General features: G+C 31.3%; 1 protein-coding gene across 12 annotated transcripts in view; it reads right to left on the reverse strand.

Moving 5' to 3' along the window:
* LOC126743274 (bromodomain adjacent to zinc finger domain protein 2B) overlaps positions 1-20711 on the reverse strand; it is a 94107-nt gene that overhangs the window by 35317 nt on the left and 38079 nt on the right. For 7 of the 12 annotated variants that reach the window (XM_050450296.1, XM_050450285.1, XM_050450286.1 and 4 more), the window contains 8 exons: positions 19306-19683; positions 17425-17445; positions 14512-14731; positions 14173-14410; positions 11287-11595; positions 7572-7898; positions 796-914; positions 572-732 (listed from right to left, as the gene is read on the reverse strand). In XM_050450296.1, the coding sequence (XP_050306253.1) occupies positions 572-732; positions 796-914; positions 7572-7898; positions 11287-11595; positions 14173-14410; positions 14512-14731; positions 17425-17445; positions 19306-19683 (1773 nt within the window). The remainder of the gene's footprint in view (positions 1-571; positions 733-795; positions 915-7571; positions 7899-11286; positions 11596-14172; positions 14411-14511; positions 14732-17424; positions 17446-19305; positions 19684-20711) is intronic. The other 5 variants (XM_050450289.1, XM_050450292.1, XM_050450291.1 and 2 more) reach the window with 5 other exon arrangements.

The following is a 20711-nucleotide window of genomic DNA, read 5'->3' on the forward strand; positions in this document are numbered from 1 at the left end:
TAAAGTAACTCACTTTTTATCACTCATCACTAATCTTTAATAAATCAACTTTATCTCCAGTTTAGTTTTGACACTATTGTAATCACAACTTACGTTATCCCTGAGTTTTATTAGGAATTTAATATTGTCTGTCATCAATGGATTAAAGGGTTTCTCATAAATTTACCTTTTGCGAAAAAGTGCATGCTTATTAAGCAAGTTATATTAAATTGCATATTAAACAGTCAGTTTATTATCTACCTCGCTAGTTGAATAAATTTGGTGCCATGGTATATTCACCCATTCTGTGCGATATATTTTTTTTTAATTGTCTTCAAGGGATTCACTTTTTGAGGCGTGTTTTGCAAGAAAATTATATGAAAACCAACTACTATAATCAAATCATGAAAATCTAAATTATTTAATGCTAACATAGTAGTAGTTTGACTTTTGTGTCAAATCTACTGGTTAAGCAACCCTGTATATATTTCTTTTAGGGCAAATATAAATTTTTTACATGAATGTGTACTATATTTTAGCCACATGCTCTACATAGTTTACAAATCTCGATTTCGAATATTAAAATGTGTACCTTTTAGTAACGTCTTCCTCAGTCAAATAAATGAACTCGTTTCCGTCAGTTTGCATTTGCATTTCCGGGGGTACCGGTTGCATATAGTCGCCAATGATGACCCGACAACTGAAAGTGAAGTTCTCCTTGGTCAGCTCGGTGCTTTTTTGGTATTCTAAGTACTGCAACCGGTAATTTATACATTAAGGCATCTTTGATCTAAAATTTAGGAGGAAATTAAATACCTGCGTGACGTCCGACATTTGTTTAAATTTATTGGACGAGTCGGGTGCCGCGTAAGTCACGTCCCCTTTGATCCCTCCGTTCTTCGTTACGCCTCTGATTATGGTTTCTCTTCTCCATCCTAAAATAACATTATAGTCTTTATAACATTAGTCACTAAAAGCATCAATCACTAATATCATTTATCTTCAATATTTAATTATTATTTCAAAATATAACCTTTATTCCTTTAACACGGCACTTTCTATACTCAAACAGATAGCAATTAACGGCTTTTATTTATTTAAAATAATTAATACAAATATAATTCATGTGAATTTTATGAACGACCTGCCTACGTCCCACATAGCTGAATATCAAGGGAACATTCCAGAAATAAATGCCTCGTAACTCAGAGGCAATAAATAGTAATTTAATTAACCTTAAAGGTATACACGTATTACCTTATTTTTTTTATAAAGGCGTTAATCATTTATAATTCTTAACTCTTCTATTTAAATTTGTTTCACTAGAATGTAAATGTATTTGTACTTGATTAACGTTATTAATTTTAGTTTTAAGTAACAATACACATTTTGCAATTTGCCTTACTGTTTCTTCAAATTCGAGCTGATTGAATCATGACCCTAAAGCTTTATTCGGTCTGTGGTATCCTTTATCGACTCAATAATATTTTTAAAGAAACCCTTAGATTTGAAAATCCTTATTACATTAAATATTTAACTGATTTTGTTAATTCCCTTAAAAATCTAAATTTACAGAATAATTCGAATTTTAATTTCCGTTGAAGTTAAAACCCTTTTTCCTAATATCCCTTCAAAACACTGTTTCCCTTCTTTAAAAGATGCTACGCTTTAACCCACTTCCAGAGGTCATGATGTCTTTCTTTAGTGTTAGACCAGATTTTTTCAAATTCAATTTACAGACAAAACACTGGGTTGGGTATGGGTTCATGTTTGTCACCTTAGTGAGGTCTTTATGAGAATTTATAAATTTAGAACAACAAAAGACGTCAAGTGGCTTTTCTAACTTCTTTCTTACAACCTATAAGAGATACGTGGACGACTTTTTATAATATGGGCAGGGAATGACGAACAATTGTCTGACTTTTAAAAATATGTGAACACTTTATACCCTGCCATAGAGTTTACATTGGAAAAAAAAGAATACTGGTAATTATTGACACGTAAGGATGACAAACCTGAATTTGAAATCTATAGTGTTCAGCCACTGACAAAATTATACAGTTTTCTTTCAACTCCTTGTATTCCCATAAATTTTCATCCTTCTGTCAGAAACTAGTTTCTTTAAAGAGTTTAACACAATAAAATACAATGCCTTTAATAATAGTTTTCCGTTAACTAACATTTATAAGCAGTATACGAAATTTGCCAACAAATGCAAATTCTCATACAATAGTATACTCCCCCAAGAAAAGGCTAAAAATTGTAGACGTTTTCCTTACTTTGTAGATCGGCCATTTCAAGCGATTTGGATTTTTTTTATAAAATACGAAAATGCATTAAAGTATATTTTTAAACCATATATTTATTGAATGTCATTTAATTGTCATAGAAACTTATAAAAATATATAAAAAATAACATCCGAAAAAAATGGACACTCATTACTTTCAGGTTTGTATTAGCAGGCTGTTTTAGGAAAAAATAGTTAACTTTGTATAGTCGGCCATGGATTAAAACAAGTGATACATTGAGACACTGTCATGGCAGAGTAAATGTCAGTGGTTTCAAGTTTTTTGTGGTGAATATTAATTTCGTAATCAAAGTAGATATATTTTTTCATTTAGTGTAATAATAAGGGTTTTTTGTCCCGTCCACAACCAAATTCTTAGAAAAGTAGGCATATCCCACTAAATAATAAAAAGTTTGAACTTTCAATTTTATTTTTTCTTGACTTGCATTTAGGGCAATATTATAGTAAAAGATTTTTTTTGTATTATGTTACTATTTTGCAAGAAAATTTTATAAATAAATTGTCCCGTCCGCAACCCATACATTAAAAAATATATAAAAATAAGATCCTATTAATATATATATCGAAAATATTTAATTTTTAATGCAAAACGGGCTGCAAAGTACTTATTTTAAGTAAGTTTTTTTTTTTATTTTTGGTGATCTATATGTATATCGCAACCGATTCGCTGAGAGCTGATACTCCACGAAGCCAAAAAAAAACATTTTTTTTAATGAAATTTATTATTATTATTTAATCTTAAGATAATTTTTCTCGGTCAATCTTATCCTAACTTATGAGTCCATATTTTTTTACAGAAAATGTGGCACCTAAGACAAATAAAGAAAAATCTATAGATTTTAGAAGAAAGCTCAAAGAGAATGTTGAGAAGCACATGCGTTTTAAAGAAAAGGATGCCAAAAGAAAAAGAGACCGCAGAAAGAAGCAGAAGAGATTGATTCAGGAAGGTTTTTGATAGGTTGGAAAGATATGATAAATGTAAAGAAAAGATAGCAAACATTAAGAAAACGGTTGTATCGTCAGAATAGAGTTGCAAGTTGAGAAAATCCAATCCTCAGATAATATCAGCTCATTTAAAACGCCACAATCGATGGGAAAGATGGTAAAGAAAATTAAGTCTGTATTGCCGAAGTGTGCTGAGCAAAAAAAGGAGGTTTTAAAGAAATTTTTTATGCCGAATTTCCAAAAGAAACAAGTTTAGTCTGTGCAGAAAAAGTAACACCTTGGAACAAATTGGAAAGCCAACTTAAGGAAAGTGTTGAACGGTTTTACACCAGGGATATGATAAGTAGACAGGCGCCAGGGAAAAGAGACGTTATTGCTTTAAAAAATGAATCAGGAATCAAAGAAAAAAAGCAAAAGCGTCACATGACTGTTACTGTGAAGGAAGCTTATCAGTTGTTCATACATGAAAATCCCGAATTAGATGTTCAATTAACAAAATTTTACGAATATCGACCCAAACATGTCTTGCTAAGTTCTCAAATGCCTCACGACCTTTGCGTTTGCAAGTACCATGCGAACTTTAATTTTTTGGTTGAGGCTATTTGCAAAAATGTACATGAATTTCCAAAATCTTCCAAGGAATTACTTTCAGCCATATGTTGCGATACAGATAATTTCGACTGTATGAATAATTTATGCCCAAACTGTGATACCGATATTGAATTTGCTTTGGTGCCTTTAAATACCGATTTGGAGACCGAAATAAAATGGAAAAGGTGGTAAGTCAATCTTCTATGGGGAAATTTAAAGTTCATTGCTTTGTAAAAACCACACAAGAACGCAATTTTGAGAAAGAAAAAAATAATATAAATGAAGAAAAAGATGTCCTGCAAGTAGACTTCGCAGAAAATTACTCATGTATTAGTCAGGACGAGTTACAAAGTGCGCACTGGAGCCACAGACAGGTCACAATATTTACGGCAGGAGCCTGGACTAAAAACATCCATCATTCGTTTGCTATCATCAGTGATGAGTTATCACATGATAAGTTTGCAGTCTGGGCATTTCTAAAAGAAATAGTTCATTGGTTAAGAAATGCCTATAGTACTTTGAGAACTGTATCGATATTTTCTGATGGCTGTGCAGCACAGTTTACAAATAAGTTTACTCTATCGAATTTATGTCATTTTAATGAAGATTTCGATATATCTGGCTTTTGGAATTTCTTTGACACTTCTCACGAGAAGGGGGGCTGTAGACGGAGTAGGAGGGAAACTTAAAAGAGTAGCCTGGGAAATGGTGAAAAGTAGAAAACTACTTATTAATAATTCCAAAGATTTTTTTAATGCACTTAATGGTAAAACCAATATAAATCTTATCTACGTTTCAAGTCAAAAGATTTAGGATAACAAAAACATGTTAACCGCTCGATAGGAAAGTGTCCTGCCCATTGCAGGGCTCCAGTCATGCCACTTTTTTAGGCCTGTGTCCGAAAAAATATTGGAAATTGGTCAGACCCATCAAAACAATATAAGAAAGATATCTCTAACAAAACATTATAATCATTAATTATTTATTGTTGAACTAATTCGTCGTTATCATTCCCTTTAATTTAGTTGTATTACAGAGTATATTGTTATTTATACTAAAATAAATTATAAAAAAATATTCTAAAGTTATTAAGGTTTTTTGTCCGGTCCACAACCGTCCCGTCCACAACCAATAAATATCATTTTTTAGTTACGAATTCTTAAAGAAAAATTCTTTCTTAATCATTTAATGTGATTTACTAGTATTTTGTTGAAAATTAAAAACGATATCTTTTTTGTTAAAATAACCATTTCAGAAATTTTGGTTGTTTTTTTATGTAACTTAAATGATACGGAATTTTCTGGTCCCGTCCACAACCGTCGTTTATTGCTATTATCTCTACTATAAAAACATGTTGCTTGCATTTATATTTTTTAAAATATTGTCTATTTAATAAAGAATATATTTGCTAATTTTGGTGAAGAAATATTACCTAATAAATTGGCAACATTTTTTTTCGCATATCCTATTTTGTGATTTGTCCCGTCCACATGCTTAAAATGGCCGAGATGTATCTTAGGTCTAAACTTTTTTTTTTAATTGATTTAACTACTTATTTTAAGACAATCAATACTCTTTTCACTTCTCAATTTACGTGGGGCGATCTGGTAAGAGTGTTTCTACAGGGTTCAAGAACATATAAGCTTGGTGGAGAGGTTTAGAGACTAGGAAGTTACTGGGACTAAGTATGCACATATTTGAACTGGTGAGTTAAATATTTTTAATTTGACTTATTCCCAAAAAGCATGATGTAGTTGCGATACTATGGTTATGCCGAAAAGTGATTTTTGTAGATAACACCCAGACATTAAAAGATACCACTGATACTGAAACTACGTCTCAGCAAGGACAGGGAGAACTTATAGACTCAGAAATTGCTTTACTAGTCATGCATGTGCCTTTATCAGCTATTTCTTCATTTTCAAGTACTTCTAAAGCATTATAAGGTACAATTTCTTCGTATTTTGATAACATGTACTCTACAAGACAACAACAAGATTGATGAAATATTCGCAATAGTTATTTATTTCTCAGCGGCCCCCTTAGATATGACAACGAAAAAAATATGGTTATATGTATTCAAAACAATGAAATGCACTCGTTGTCGCATACAGTTCTCAAATCCGGGTACACTAGAGTAAAAACCGTAGTTTCTTGAAAAATTAGTGAAGCACCTATCTCAAGTTTACAAATGGGTGGATGGTCTAATTGCAGAAATGACTCTATATCTAACTCTGGTATTTTATAAATCAACACATACTGAAGATTTTTAAGACATTTGCATACATTTTTGACCTCAGAAATTGAGTGTTGGAAGAACTGGGGCTTCACATTTTCTAGCTATTGCCACTAACAACGGAATTAACGTAAAAAAGGCTTGTCAAATAGTTCAAGTATGATTACATTACTAATTATCGTTGTTCTTTAAAGTATAGCATCTTTCCATTTTTTTAAAGAACATAATTTGAATTGTATCTGTGTTGAAAAATTCAGATATATTACATCCAAGGTTTGAAAAAATGTTCAAACATTTGAAACTAAAACTGTTACCAGGAGAAACAACACCAAATCATTCTGCTGGATCCAAAATGTTTTATTGTCTTGCGTGGGTTAAATTCTTGACCAGGTGGTCTTCGTACGTGTTGCTGGGAAAAACTCGAGTCAAATAAAACAATTTTTGATTCGTCACTCCACAAAATGTTACACCATTTTGTACTATCCCATAAAACATGTTCCTGAGCAAAGTTTAATCGCCTTCTTACTTGCCTCTGATTCAATAAGAGAACTTTGCTTGGTCGTCTAGCTATTAAACCTGTTTTAATCAGCCTTTTTCGAACTGTTGAACTGCTTATTGTAAGATTCAAATCATTTTTTATTTGACCAGAAGAAATAAAAGGCATTTTAGTTGCACAAAGTGGTCTTTCTTTTTTGGCCTCGATTTTCGACAGATTTTTCCACTTTTTTGAGTTTGCAATCTTTTTTGAAGAACAGGAGAGTGCTTGCTGAATAAATTTATAACTTTTTTCTTGACGTAACAAATGCATAATAATTTTTCGTTTCTCTGGTGCACTGTGCCTCGCGCGACCCATTGCAATTAATAAATTTCACAAGAAAATATACTTTAAGTACGCTAAACAATTTTTCAGAATTTTTACTTTGCTAACGCTCAAGGATGGATAGTCGTTTAACCTGATAATGAATTAGCTATTTATAAAGAAAACACGCTAGTTATGGATTATATAACCCCTTAATTTAATCCCTTACTGTTTTCTAGATTATAAATAAGAGTAAAAGCCCTATTGTAGAAAGATAAATTTAGACTTTAGCTTTAGTTAAGCTAACATTAGATTTGTCTCTAACGTTCTTGAATAAAAAAATTTTAAAAAGCTTTTCTCGAGGTTCCGTCTTATAACTCGCTGCTTTTACTTTTTTTAGAACAAATAATCTTTTACTGGAATTTTTTGCATTCTTCACATATATTTACGTTAAAATACCTTCATTCATTAAGGAGTTTTAGGATATTTTCTAAGAGAAACATAGGTATTATTAAATTGCAATTTCAATAAGTTTCGTTGCCACTACTATTTTTATGCACACCTCTGTATAAGTTATACAAATGTAAGTTTAGTTACAGTGTTTTATAATAGACATGGAAGTACTAATGATCTCTGCTTTTACTGTTTTTATCCACCAAATTCCCGCTTTAAAGAACGTTTGTTGAAACGACAAACTAACTAACTAACTGACCTTTCTCGAGGGGCACCCTGAGCAGCCTCTCGTCGTACTGCTTCTGCCTCTTGGAGGCGACCGCCTGCTGATGGTGGGTCGAACTCTCGCTCTCAAACTCCGAATCGGTGTGATTCGAATCGGTCAAGTTATCGGAATCGGAGGCCTCGGCCGCGCTACCGTCACTCAGCGCCCCCTTGAATCTCTCCTGCAGGAACTTGTTCAGCGCCTTCTCGTCCCCGCCCGCCTCCGAGATGTACTGTTGCGCCGCTAATATGTTCGACTTGAGCAGGCTCATTTGCTGGTTCATCGAGACGTTGGGGTCCAACATCGGTACCGGTTTGATACCTTCAATCAATGATAGATAACCGTGTAAGTAAAGGTTGTGAGTTAAATGATTTTTAAAAGGCGGAATTTTTGAGAAAAAAAAGCCGTAAAAGTGTTAAGCCGTTGGGTGTTTTCAAATTGTCTGTTTTATTTACATTCAGAATAAATTTATTTATCATTAGAATTAAAACCCAATTTAAAATAAATAATCCATTATGATAAATAGGACCATGACTCGATTACGAAACTGTTAGCAGAGGTGCAGACCTGTGTGGCATGGCCCTTTTAAAAACACGAACTTCGCCAACAGAACTACTATTAATAGTATGAAAGAAATTCTAGACGGAGGTGGCTTAATGGTATTTTTTTCAAATTAAATTCAGCAATTCATTTCTCTATTTCAAGTAAATTATTTTAAATATATGCTCATATTATTAAATGTTTAACATTATCAGGTAATTTATTCCAAAATTGAGTGGTTACAAACAAACGTTTTTTGAAAATTTGTGTTTCTCGCTGTGGGACTCCCAATAAGTTTAATATTATATTTATCAAGATGATATTTAAAATAATTCACTAAATATAAAGGTTCTCCAACAGGGAATCAGAATACAAAACATCACAGTAATCAAGTTCTTCAACGCTATGCGAGATTCAAGATTGGAAACATGGGTATGATATTGATAGAAATAATGTTAATATGCAATAGGAGATTTTTATCGATTATTATAACAGTTTATTTAATCACTATTTTCCCAGAACTAAAACCAATAATAACAAAAAAAAAATTGAAAAAATTGAAAAGTGCAAACATAAATTAGATACTCTTATGGCTGGCTTATTTCTGACAATAAAATAAAACGAAGTAAATGGGAAACAAAAATCAACAGATAGTTGTTTTAATGGTGACAAACAACAAATTTCTGAAGAATTTGCAAATGAATACTTGGCAAACATGATCTCTAGCAATCAATCTCTTTATCTCAGATCAATTACAAATAAAAAACTCATGGAAATATCATGCAAGTTAAAAAATAAATAAACTAGTGATGAAGATGAGATTCCAGCAAATAATGTCAAAGTCTCTATCTGTAAAATTACTAATATTTTAATACATATTTTGACCGATTCGTTTAAGTCTGCGATCTATCCCAACCAATTTAAATTAGCAAATCATAAACCTATTTATAAAAAAAAACTGACCTATCAGTGACTTCAAAAATTATTAAAGAGTGTTTGTTGTACAGAAGAGTTATCCGCGTTATTAGGAAGTTAGATTATTTAAGTACATATAGAAGTGATTTATAGCCCTAAATGTTATGACAGTAAATGCCTTATATATTTATAAATGTCTGATGTTTCTCTTTAAACATAAATATATGTTTGATGGCCCAGCAATAAAAAGATACAAAAGTAAAAATAATAACCCCCCATATCCTTTTCACAGGTCAACGACTTGACTCGACATGACTGAAAAAAGTCCTTAATATAGGTGTATAAAATTATTTAATAAATTACCAAATAGAATTAAAATCATTATAAGCCTTAGATCTTTTAATATAGAAATTAAAACACTTCTGTTTGTATTAGAGCCATATAATTTAAAAGACTTTCTGAGTCAACAAAGAAGTCAAGAAAGTTTTTTATTATTATTAGTACTAGATAGTAAATAATTTTTTAGTACATACAGTTTTTTTAGGCGTATCTATGCAATTTTAAGCTTATTTTTATTAAGAGTTTGAAATGTAGTACCACTGACAAAATACAAGCTTAAACTTTTTACCTCATTGACAACTGCTCGCTGAACATCTCGAATATGTGCATGAAAATTAGAAGAAATCTTAAAAGCATTTAATTTTAAGTTGTGATCCTGCGAAAAGTTATCAATACTTTTTTAACCTGATCAAACTGATCTGATAACTGAGATAAAGTTGGCAATCATCTGCATATCCCTATAATGTTGAGTGTTTTATATAAGGTCATGTCAGCAACATAGAAGGAAAAGAGCAATGGACCCAAATAGAAAAGTTGCAGCACACCCATAGATACAGTGTGGTAACTTCACTTTTCAGTTCATAATTCCTTATTTGAGTTCCAATGAGTCCTGCTAAAATAATGAAATAAAATATCGAAGGCTCTACTCAAATCTAACATTCCGTGACATGTGACTTCTTTTTTTTCTTCTGTGGTATTAGTTGTTAAAATTAGTTCTTAGTAAAAGTTCTTTTATTTACCAAAATTTTATTAATTTTTTTAAAGTACTTTAAGTTTACTTTTTCTAAATTTTTCAAAGATTTTGGCTAGGTATAGGCTCGAAATCTTTAAATTCCTAAAGATTAGTGCTTTGCTAAGGGTTTTATAATTGTCTTTTTCCAGATTGTAGGATAAAAATTTTGTAAAATGCAGCTGTTAATAATATTTACTAATAGATTTAAGCAAAAATGCATATAAAGATCTTTTAAATAAAAAGCGTCTTCACCAATTGGTTTACAGTAAATGGTTTTGACAACTTTAAGTAAGTAAAGTTGGCTGATCCATTAGAATAAATTTTAATTTAGATTTAATCTCATTAGATATTGTAAAAGCTGTTTTACTCAAATTTGTAAAATAGTTTCTAAGAGCCGTTGAATCAGAAAATGTATCGGGAAGATCAGAATCCTTGTTATTTCAGAAATCTTTGCAGCGTTTTTGAGACATTAAATTAAAATAAGTAATTTTTTCTCTAAGTAATGGCATGTTTTGTGTAATTTCTTACTTCTTTGGAATATTGCAAACGTGTTTCGGCAAGCGGCTTTATCCCTTTCCTTCATGAGCAATTTGATATTGATAATCCACGGCTTAAAAATTTTATCTTTCATATTTCTAATTCAAAGAGGAGCATGCTTGTTAATTAAAGACACTATATTTTTATTGAAAATTGTAATTAATTAGAAACTTATTTAAATGTATATTTTCATAATTTCTGTATTGAACTAGTTTAATGCCTAGGAAAATCCAATACTAGAAATACCATATTATGATCAATCCTATTTATAGATCCCGATATTTTATTATGAAAGGTTAATTAGTTACGATTAGATCAATAAGACCTGAACTTTTTGCAGTCAGTTTTATGCTGAAAACGACACCATCTTAAGGAATTTTTTTGAGATCAAATATGTCACATGTCCAAATGATAAGAACGATGTTTGTTCTTACAGGCACTCCTGTAATAAAAATTCAAATATTTTGATACTTTTTGTGAGGAAAGTTCTTTATAAAATAGCTATTAAAAACATTTGTCAACTGAGACATTTACTATTCTATATGAGACAAACGATGTTTATCCTTACAAGTAGACACTGATAAATGTTAACTGAATATATCGAGCGACTCAAAACTTTAACTCTATAACTTCTAAATCTCTCACCTAACGCGCGACTTTGCGCCAACAACGAGGCGACCGTGTTCTTCTTCGGTTTGCTCACGCCCCGGCCCAAGTTCCTCGGCCGTCCCTCCTTGTGATTGGACAACGGTCCCATCTGACCGCCCCCCGAGGTCGTGGCCGACGTGGAGGACGTCGAACTGCCCCCGTCCGATCCCTCGTTACGGCTGGGGGGTCGTGGCGACTCCGCCCCCGGATAGTACTGCGACTGCGTCATGCCGGGGGGCGTGGTCGGGGGCGGGGTCGACTCCATCGGGATCACCCTGCGCGGTTTCGGTCCCGGTTTACGTCGAGCTACGACACAAAATTTGTCAAATTAGTACTCGAGTGTATATATATCTTATCTCTCGGTTCAATATTCAAGCGAGTATATTCTAAAGTAAATAAGAGAAAATCTGAATGATGGTCTCCTTAAAAAAATGCATCAGTTATTGCTTTATCGTTAAGTAAATCAAAGGTTACTTTTTGTCGAATTAAATTTTACTTGCACAATGTTAATTATGATAAATTGTGTGGTATGCTTGTAGCTCTTTCACTGATGTGCACTTATTTTTAGAAGACTTAGATGATTATTATTCTTATAGGAATAAACAATAGATAGAGCCGATGACTGGTAATATGAATATCAATATTATTAACACAAAAGTTATGGATATCCTTTTAAATTCTCAAGGTTTTGTTAGCACTATAATTTGCTCAACAAGAGTAACATCAACCAGCAGCTATGTTTGGATTTTTATGTTTGGATATTTCGCAGGAACAAATTAAGAATAACTTTGTTGGAAAATACCTCTATTATTATGCAAAGCGACATCACAGATCATCATCCGATAATGATCAAGTTTTTTTTGTAAAGATGGAAAAGCAACAACAAAAAGCAAATCCCTAAAAATAAAACACGTTTTAAAAGAGTTGATAAAACTTAATGAAACCGAGAAATGGGAGGGAGTTTTAAACTTGAATGACCCTGACGTGGTAGCCCTGAATTGTGCAGATAAAATTTATATCTTTGTTCAAAAATCTACTATTAAAGAAAAATTTATTATACAGAACACAAGAATCTCAAACCATGGATTACCATGGTCTTATATTGGCAAATAAACGTGGCGATAAAATGAAGAAAAACCTCTTGATCGATAATGATATAATAAACAGAAAAAATTTTATATGCTACAGAAATTAAATAGAAACAATTATAAAGCATACATTTAACTTTTGCAAATGACTTTAAAAAAATCACTATAGAATCATATCTGATGCAGTTAATAAGAAGGATACATACTGAAAAATTAGACAACAGTAAATGTTCTTCAAATGATAGGGGAATGTCCGAATACTATAACAAATTCGTTCTTACTATTGGTTAAAGAAACGCCTAATAAAATTTTAGTTCCGAACCATTTGTTCAAAGTAAAGTACAAAACGTTGAGTTTCATGTTTCTAAAACCGCTTAATAAAAATAATGAAATAATAAAACGCATAAATTCTTTAAAAAACAACTGTTCACCTGGTGATAGGAAACACTGACTAATAGGAAACAAATAACTAAAGTTGGTAGAAACATCAGAACTACTTCGGCATACCTCAAGACACTGCTCTAGGACCCCTACGTTCTACACTTAATAATATAAGTTCTTTAACAAATATAATGATTGGTTTCGTGGGCTGATGATACAGTTGTAGTCTTTGTAGGTCATACTTAACAAGAAGTTAAAAAATAAACTGCTGTAGGTCTTCCAACAAAAAATTGGCTTGATACTTTTAAACGTTAAATAATGACAAAACCAATTACAATGCTGTTGACTTAATTTTAATTGCACTAAAGTCACTGTATTGGAAAACAAAATAAGAGAGGTACCATTCACTAAATACTTTATGGTAATCATTGATAGAAGTGGAAACAACATGTTAGTAAATTAAAAAAAACATTAGAAAGTTTTACCTAATTTAAGCAATTTTAGATAAACATTTATTAATAAATGTATATAAAAGCACTTGTAGAATCCTTGCTTAGATATGCAGTGCTAGTATGGAGAAAGATGTGTGAAAATACACAAATACAAAACTATATTTTGAAAATATTATTTAGGAACGGTAAACGAACACCGACATGTAAATCATTGTAAGTTTTAAGTGCTTGTTCTTTCATGTATCAAAAACCCTTGTTAAGAAACTATGTTGATCATTTATATTCAACACTAATATAGACCGAAACTTAAGAATACCAAATAGCATGACAAATCTGAATCTCAAAAAATCGATTGACTTTCGTGGATTGATCCTAAGATCTGTAGTATTTTAACTGGTGCAATAAAAAACTTGATAATAACCACGCCTTTAGGCATAACTTTAAGCGATATATTAGTAGGAATTTGGAAAATGTCATTCTAAATCCATTTATTCATTAATTAATTACTTTTTTTTTAAATCTTAATTATCTAGTTGTTAGATTGTTATATTAACTTGAGTTTGTAGCAGGTGTAGCTGATTGCTAGATAAATTGAATTTATGTTTTTTTTTGCAGAAATTTAGTTTTCTAGGTGCCAAACAAGAAAGAAGGAAAATATGCATATTGCATAAGAAAAAAATCTTTAGTACATGCATCCTAAAAAATTATAAATTCATAAAAGAACCAATACATATTTTTAAACTATAAAATTTAAAGAAAAACGCATTATTAAAAAATAACAAAAGGGGCTTAAAAATAAGTAAAACTGCTGGGAAACTGAAGAATACGATTGTACATTTTTAACTAAGGTATATGAGTCAGTTTCTGGTAACGGATGATGTCAAATACAAAAAAAAATACCAGGTTATTGCCTGGCTATAAGACAAATTTAATAATATAACGAGTACTGTATACGGACTTACATATTCGATCTGTGCCTATGCTGGCGCTCATATTGCTAAGGGAATTAAGTGAGGAGCTGGTGCCGGTATTCGAGGTGAAGGAGGCTGGTTTAAGGGAGAGATTAAGGGGCGCCTCGCCGGTCCCCTCCGTGGCCCCTGAATAACTGGAGATCCCCGAGGGGCTGCCATTGGTCGCCGGTAGTTTGATCACTTCTACGCGGTCCGAAGAGGGCGTACCCGGTGGGGTTATGTCATGATCCTAAAAGTACAGTGAGTGAGTGTTACGTTTATGTTTTTTTTTCCTGATACTTATGCTAATCCCTATAGTGGTTGATGCTGTACATCAGGCAATTTACTCACACTAAGTTTAGGCCTTTTGGACGTCCTCTCGATATACAAACCGCCGGATAAACCGCCAGACGGCAGCACGCTGACGCTGGGCGGGTCCAACGAGATCGTTTTCTTGCGCCCCCTGTTGGTCGTGCCGGGCACTTTCGGACCGACTATTGACGACGTGTACTTGATGATCTCGGTGTCGGGTGGTAACCTAACACCGCCCAAAATTGAATTAGGATCACTGCTGTAAAACATGCAATAGAAGTATGCGTCAATTTACCACACAGCTACGCTACTAGAGGAAATAAGAAGAGATTTACATTAAAGAGGAGTACATAGTAAAGCAGATATAAGGCTAAGAAGTGACATATTTTGTTACTATTATTAATACATTTAGTCATAAAAAGCTTTGATTGATTTGAACCAGTAGAAAATAGAGGTACAAGATCGTTCCTTATAGTTTCTCACCCCCTTTAGCTTTTTTCTCTGTATAATATAATAATTTTCCATGCTTCTAAGGTAATTTTTTTTGTTCCAAGTATTTAAAAGGAATTTGAAAATCGGAATATACAAGTTTTTCTAATAAAATTATTGCACGCCTATTTAATCATTTTTTTCCATTTTTTTTAAATCAAGAAATTAGCCAAGGAAGTTGAAAAAAAAATGTCTAATAAAAATTCTAGGGACAAAATCTAAATATATCTGAAACCAAGACAGTTAGAGACTTGTGAATTGAAACGTAGATTTTTTTACATAAAATCATTGGACAGCTCTTTAAGCTTTTTTTCCAAAAATTTTCCTAAAATCAAGAAATTAGCTTTGGAAGTTCAAAAAATATACCAAAATCCAGAAATTATGATTTAGTTTTTTTAAATTTCTAGTGGTAAAATTCTCATATCTCTGAAACCATGAAAGGTGGAGATCTCAAAATTGGAACACAAGTTCTTCTAATAAAATCATTTGACACCTATCTCATCATTTTGGTCAAAAATATTTTAAAATCAAGAAATTAGCCTTAGATTTCTAGTAAATGGGTTTTAACAATTTTTTTAGAGATAAAAATCCCTTAAGAGTATCCCAAAAACCAATAATAAATAAATTTTAATCACTAGAACTAAAGATATTCACTCGCCAATAAGAGACAAATTATTTTATTTCTTCCAGGCACTCCAGTGAGAAAAATGTTAGTATCTTGATTTTTATGTTACGGATTTTACTCATTTTTTCAGAAGTGCTTGAAAAGTCCATAGAGTATCACAGACATTAATAATTATAAAATTTTAACCACTAGAATACAAAATACTCACTTGCAAATTTTAGTGAGATTTCAAGGGACAAATTTCACATATTTCTAAAATCATTGGATACCTGTTTCAGCATTTTTGAGTATAAAAAAAATGATAATACAAAAGTTGTAGGTTTCACATGTAGTTTTTGCAAAATATAGGTTATTTATATAGGGTGTTGTAAAAAAGAATTACAAGTAAGAAAAATATCTTAAATATTAGATATAGACTTCCTATATTTAATTTTTCAAATGATAGGTTTTCTTATTATTATTTATAAAAATAGATGCATTATTAATCATTTGGTTCAAGCGTTTTTGAAATATTAAAGTTTAAATTTGATGATCTGGTCGCCTGGCTCTTATATTATAGAAAACTGTATAAGATGGTTAAATCTACATATTGATGCAAAGAAATTACATTAACAGAAAGAGAAACAATACTAAATTAATTTCTGTGAGTTTTATTATACTCGTGTAAAATTCGTAATACAAATGAAGAGAAATGTGAAATATTACGTTTATATTATCAATATCGTACTTCTTCTTCAATACTTCTGAGGAAAGATGGGCGATTATATCCAAACAGGGCTGATTCAGATCATCAACATAGAAAGAATTAGATATTTTGTTATTTTTTCAACGTAATTGTAATATACCATATTGCAATCAATGAATACATACCAATCTGTCACCCTTTAGAAAGTCCTAGTACGTCAATTCAAAACTCTTAAGAAATATTCTTATTTTCCATATAAAATAATGCCTGTTCAAAGATTGGATTAATATGCTCGAATGGTATTTTGTGCCGAGAAGCTGCGAAGAAAGAAACAGTATAATTTTTTTTATTTGATAAAATAATGTGGACCGATAACTGCACTTTTACAGGTAAGCGGAGTTTTTAAATGCGGAAAGTATATGCGGAATGCCTGTAGTAAATTGTTGAAATAATAGGTATTAAATATGAATAGGTAGGCGAGGAACCATAAATTGGCCACCAAATAGTCCAGAACTCACACCTTTGGATCCATTTTTGTGGGGGTTTTTAAAAGATAAAGTGTATTCACAAAGAAGTGCAAATATTGAAGAAATCAGGGCAATAATTTGAAATCCTATAAACCAGCTTAACCAGGAAAATTTAGACTGTATTTAGTAAAGCAATATATAAGATAGAGAGGGACTTTCAAAATTGTATTTATCAACATGGTAGGCATATTCAGAAAATGTGAAATTTTACTATTTTAGAAAAGAAAATAAATTATAATTATATAAAAGAAAACATTCTAATATTGCATTCATTTATATTTATCATTTTTTTATACATATTGGCCCAAAAAAGTTGGGTGGTTCAATAAATCTTTGTAATTTTTTCCTCGCATTATTCAAAGCCTTAGAGCAAAATAAATGACCCTTTGCATGTTCAGTTTTTTACATGATTATTATTAATCATTCAGATGATTTTTATTGAGTTTCAGGTAAAATTAATCTGCTTTAATATGTACCATAAAAATAACAAGTTTGTATAAGAAACCCAACATTGTTCCTACATATAAAAAAAAAACTAGATACACAAAAAACACTGTAATTCTTCAAAAGATTAATATAAAACAAAAACACACAAAAACTGCATTCAAAAGTTTAGAAAGCCTTACCTGCTTCCCTCTAAAGCAGCGCTAAATAAAAGAAAATATTCTGTTAGTAAAGAGGGGTTTTCTACTTAAAACGTATTAAAGAGCAACTTAATGGTTAAAACGATGAAATTAGTGGATTAGGTACGCAAAACAAACATTTAGTACGTTTCAATAAACTATTTTTAAGTGACGTGTTTATAAATAATAATACGTTATCAAGCATACGTTAATTGGATGTGTTTGAAGATATGCGAGTTCTCGCATGTGATTTCCTGGGTTTGAAAAAAAATACGATAAGATTACGTGCTTATTACATTATTAGAATGTGAGAAAGTATGTTATTAAGACTATAATTTTATATAGCTTAGGTCCTTAGGGCAAAGTGAGATGATTTGATTCTCAACTGGGATTGAAAAAAGACTGAATAATTTGTCTGAGTTTTGCAAAAAAAAAACTTTTTTGTAAGTCTTTATTTATTCTAGTGGAGAGGTTCTTAAAATTCAAATAAAGGCACTTGATGAGTGGTACTATCACTTAAAAATGACCATTACCCTCAATTGAGGTTTAATTTGATCACTTGAGGACCTTTTTCAAATCCCTACACTAATACAAGAAGAAATATTATTATTGTATTAAAAAGTACTATTCTTTTCTCATTGTTGTTGAGAAGGCTAAAAGAGTTAGCTCTATGCCTGATATTTAATTTAAGGGGTGCAAATTTGACAAAATAAGGGAAAATATAATATGAATATCCCATTTTTTCAACTCAAGTTTATCCTTGAGTTTTTATGCAATTCTGATGCGCTAAAATAAGTTGGGATTATGTAAAATTTTCCCTTTAAGAAGAACATGGTATAACCTTAATAGAAAAGAATTATATAGAAATACTTTATAGAAAAAAAATGTATATCTTATTAATGACAAGAAACTCTGCGTAATGGGCCTTTTTGTAGTTTTGTCATAAGCTTTTGACTTATGTATACCATTTGAACCAAAAGCTTTAGAGATAGTATTAAAGAGCACTCGTAAGCCCTAGGTACTTAGAAAATAAATGGCAGGTTATCAAGGTTAATGACATACAAGAAACTGGTATTATTTTTAGTTATATGTATATTTTATAAACTTCGAATTTGTGGGATTTTATTGAGTTTTAAAACTATACCTATAAAAACACATTGTTGATTAATTTCACGACATGTTATTAATTCTATTTATTTTTGCAGTTTCCTATAAATATATTTGAAGTATTCAAAGAATTTTGAAGATTTCTAAAAAAATTAATTAATTTCCTCAGAATTTTGTAAATTTGAATGAAATTTTGACAATTTTTTGAAATTTAATTTATTTTTTTTTTGATAATTTCCTAAATTTTTCTTAAATTTTTAAATTATCTAAAAGTTGCTGAAAAATGAATCAATGTCGTTCATAGGTATCTGATAATTTTCCAAATTTCTACAATGTCCTAAAATTTCCACATGATCAATTGCAAACATTTTTGTAAATTTTTATTTAATTAATGATCATTATTTCATAGAGTGTAATTTTCGTAATGTGATATAATTACATAGTATTTGCCTTTTTATATATTTTGTTAATAACTTTTGTAAAAAAGGGGGTTATCCAGTTAATTTCTATTAATTTCTTTAGTTCTTGTTGAATTAGATGCAAATTTGATGTTCGGACGTCGAGTGTTAGTTTAAAAGTATCAGTTAATACCAATTTACAATTTTTTTAATCTAAAATATTCAAGTGGTAAGTCTTAATCTAAAAAAAGAATATAGGGAGCCATAGAAGGATATGATAATTTTATGGGGATTCTCTAAAATTATGGGACATAGTTAATATGTTACCATGACGAATACATGCAAAAAAAAAACGATTCGATAACAACGGTATGCCTACCTTAATATACTAGCCGGTAAGCCTGCGACACTACCACTATTGACGGAATTTTGTAAACTAGCACTATTTAAAACGGACGCGACGCTAGTACCGCTTTTGTCCTGAGTACTGGCCATGCTGAGCGGATTCGTGAATATACTGGGCGAGTCCGAGGACGGTTTCACGCTCGTCGACGCGCTCGTTTTTTGTTTATTGTCCACTTTACTTAAATAATTCAGATCGTTCGCGGACGTGGAGGAGGAGGAGGAGGACGACTTACGGCCCCTCTCGCCTCCCACCGAGGAACCGGATGAGGAATTCGGAATTTTACTTATGCTCGGCTGGATGGTGAGTCCCGTGGGCGATGAGTATTTCAGCGAATTGTTCGACGACGATTTGCTGAAAGTAAATAAAAAAAAGATTGATATTAAAAACAATGTTTGAGCTCGATAGTAAAATATAAAAGACAGAAGTTGTTTTTGGGCTTACAAAAAAAGGGAAGCTTTGAAAGACCAAAGTATTTAAGTTTAGTAAGAAGTATTTCGTGCTTAATGGTGTCAAGGGCTTTGCTAAGGTCTAGCAAACCCAAACATGTAACATTTCTGGTATCCTTATTCTCTCTAACATCATTGATCAAAATAACAGAACCAATAAAAGTGCTAAACTATTTTCTAAGTCCTGAATGGGAATGTGGTAGAATGTGTGAATACAAAAAAAATCTGATCCATGACATGTTTTTATAAAATGTTAAATACTAATTTAGGTAGAATGCTTATAGGCCTTAACTCATTAAAAATTTATGGATTTGATAGTTTAGGTAAAGGCTTGATAATACATTTTCCAGAATACAAGAGTTTAATCTATTTGATAGTGACCTAACAAAACGGTAAGCAAAGTTTTAGGTCTTTTACTGACACGCCAACATTTTATATTGTTATCCTCAGGATGTTAGTTTTTTTTTACGTACAGAAAAAGGAAAAAGGTGTTGGTAAGTCCAAGAGATTTTCAATGTCTTCAAGTCCAGTTCCATTCTAATATTTACCGTAATTTTATTTTTAAAATCTCACTAAGAATTCAATATACAAAATATCAGTATAAGTCCATTTAGCAGCATTAGGTCATTCGAGTCCAATAACTCCCCAAAAAAATACTTAGAAGAAAAAAAAGAGAAATAAAATTTAAAATCACTTCAAATACCACAAAAACTTTGAAGAAAATGACTTTGGAATATCATAAATCTTTGGACACATAGAGAAAGTGATATTCAAGGCATTAGAAATTAATCTCAGCAACAGTCTAACTTGATAAGAAATTTTTTAACAGCTTAATTTGCCTTATAGATAATGGAAGGTATTTATAACATTTAATGCATAAAAAGAGAGAAAGAGCTATACTTAAAAAGATTTAGTTTATGCTGGGGTATATTG

The sequence above is a fragment of the Anthonomus grandis genome, chromosome 12 (genome assembly GCF_022605725.1).
Source record: "Anthonomus grandis grandis chromosome 12, icAntGran1.3, whole genome shotgun sequence".
Taxonomy (NCBI): domain Eukaryota; kingdom Metazoa; phylum Arthropoda; class Insecta; order Coleoptera; family Curculionidae; genus Anthonomus; species Anthonomus grandis.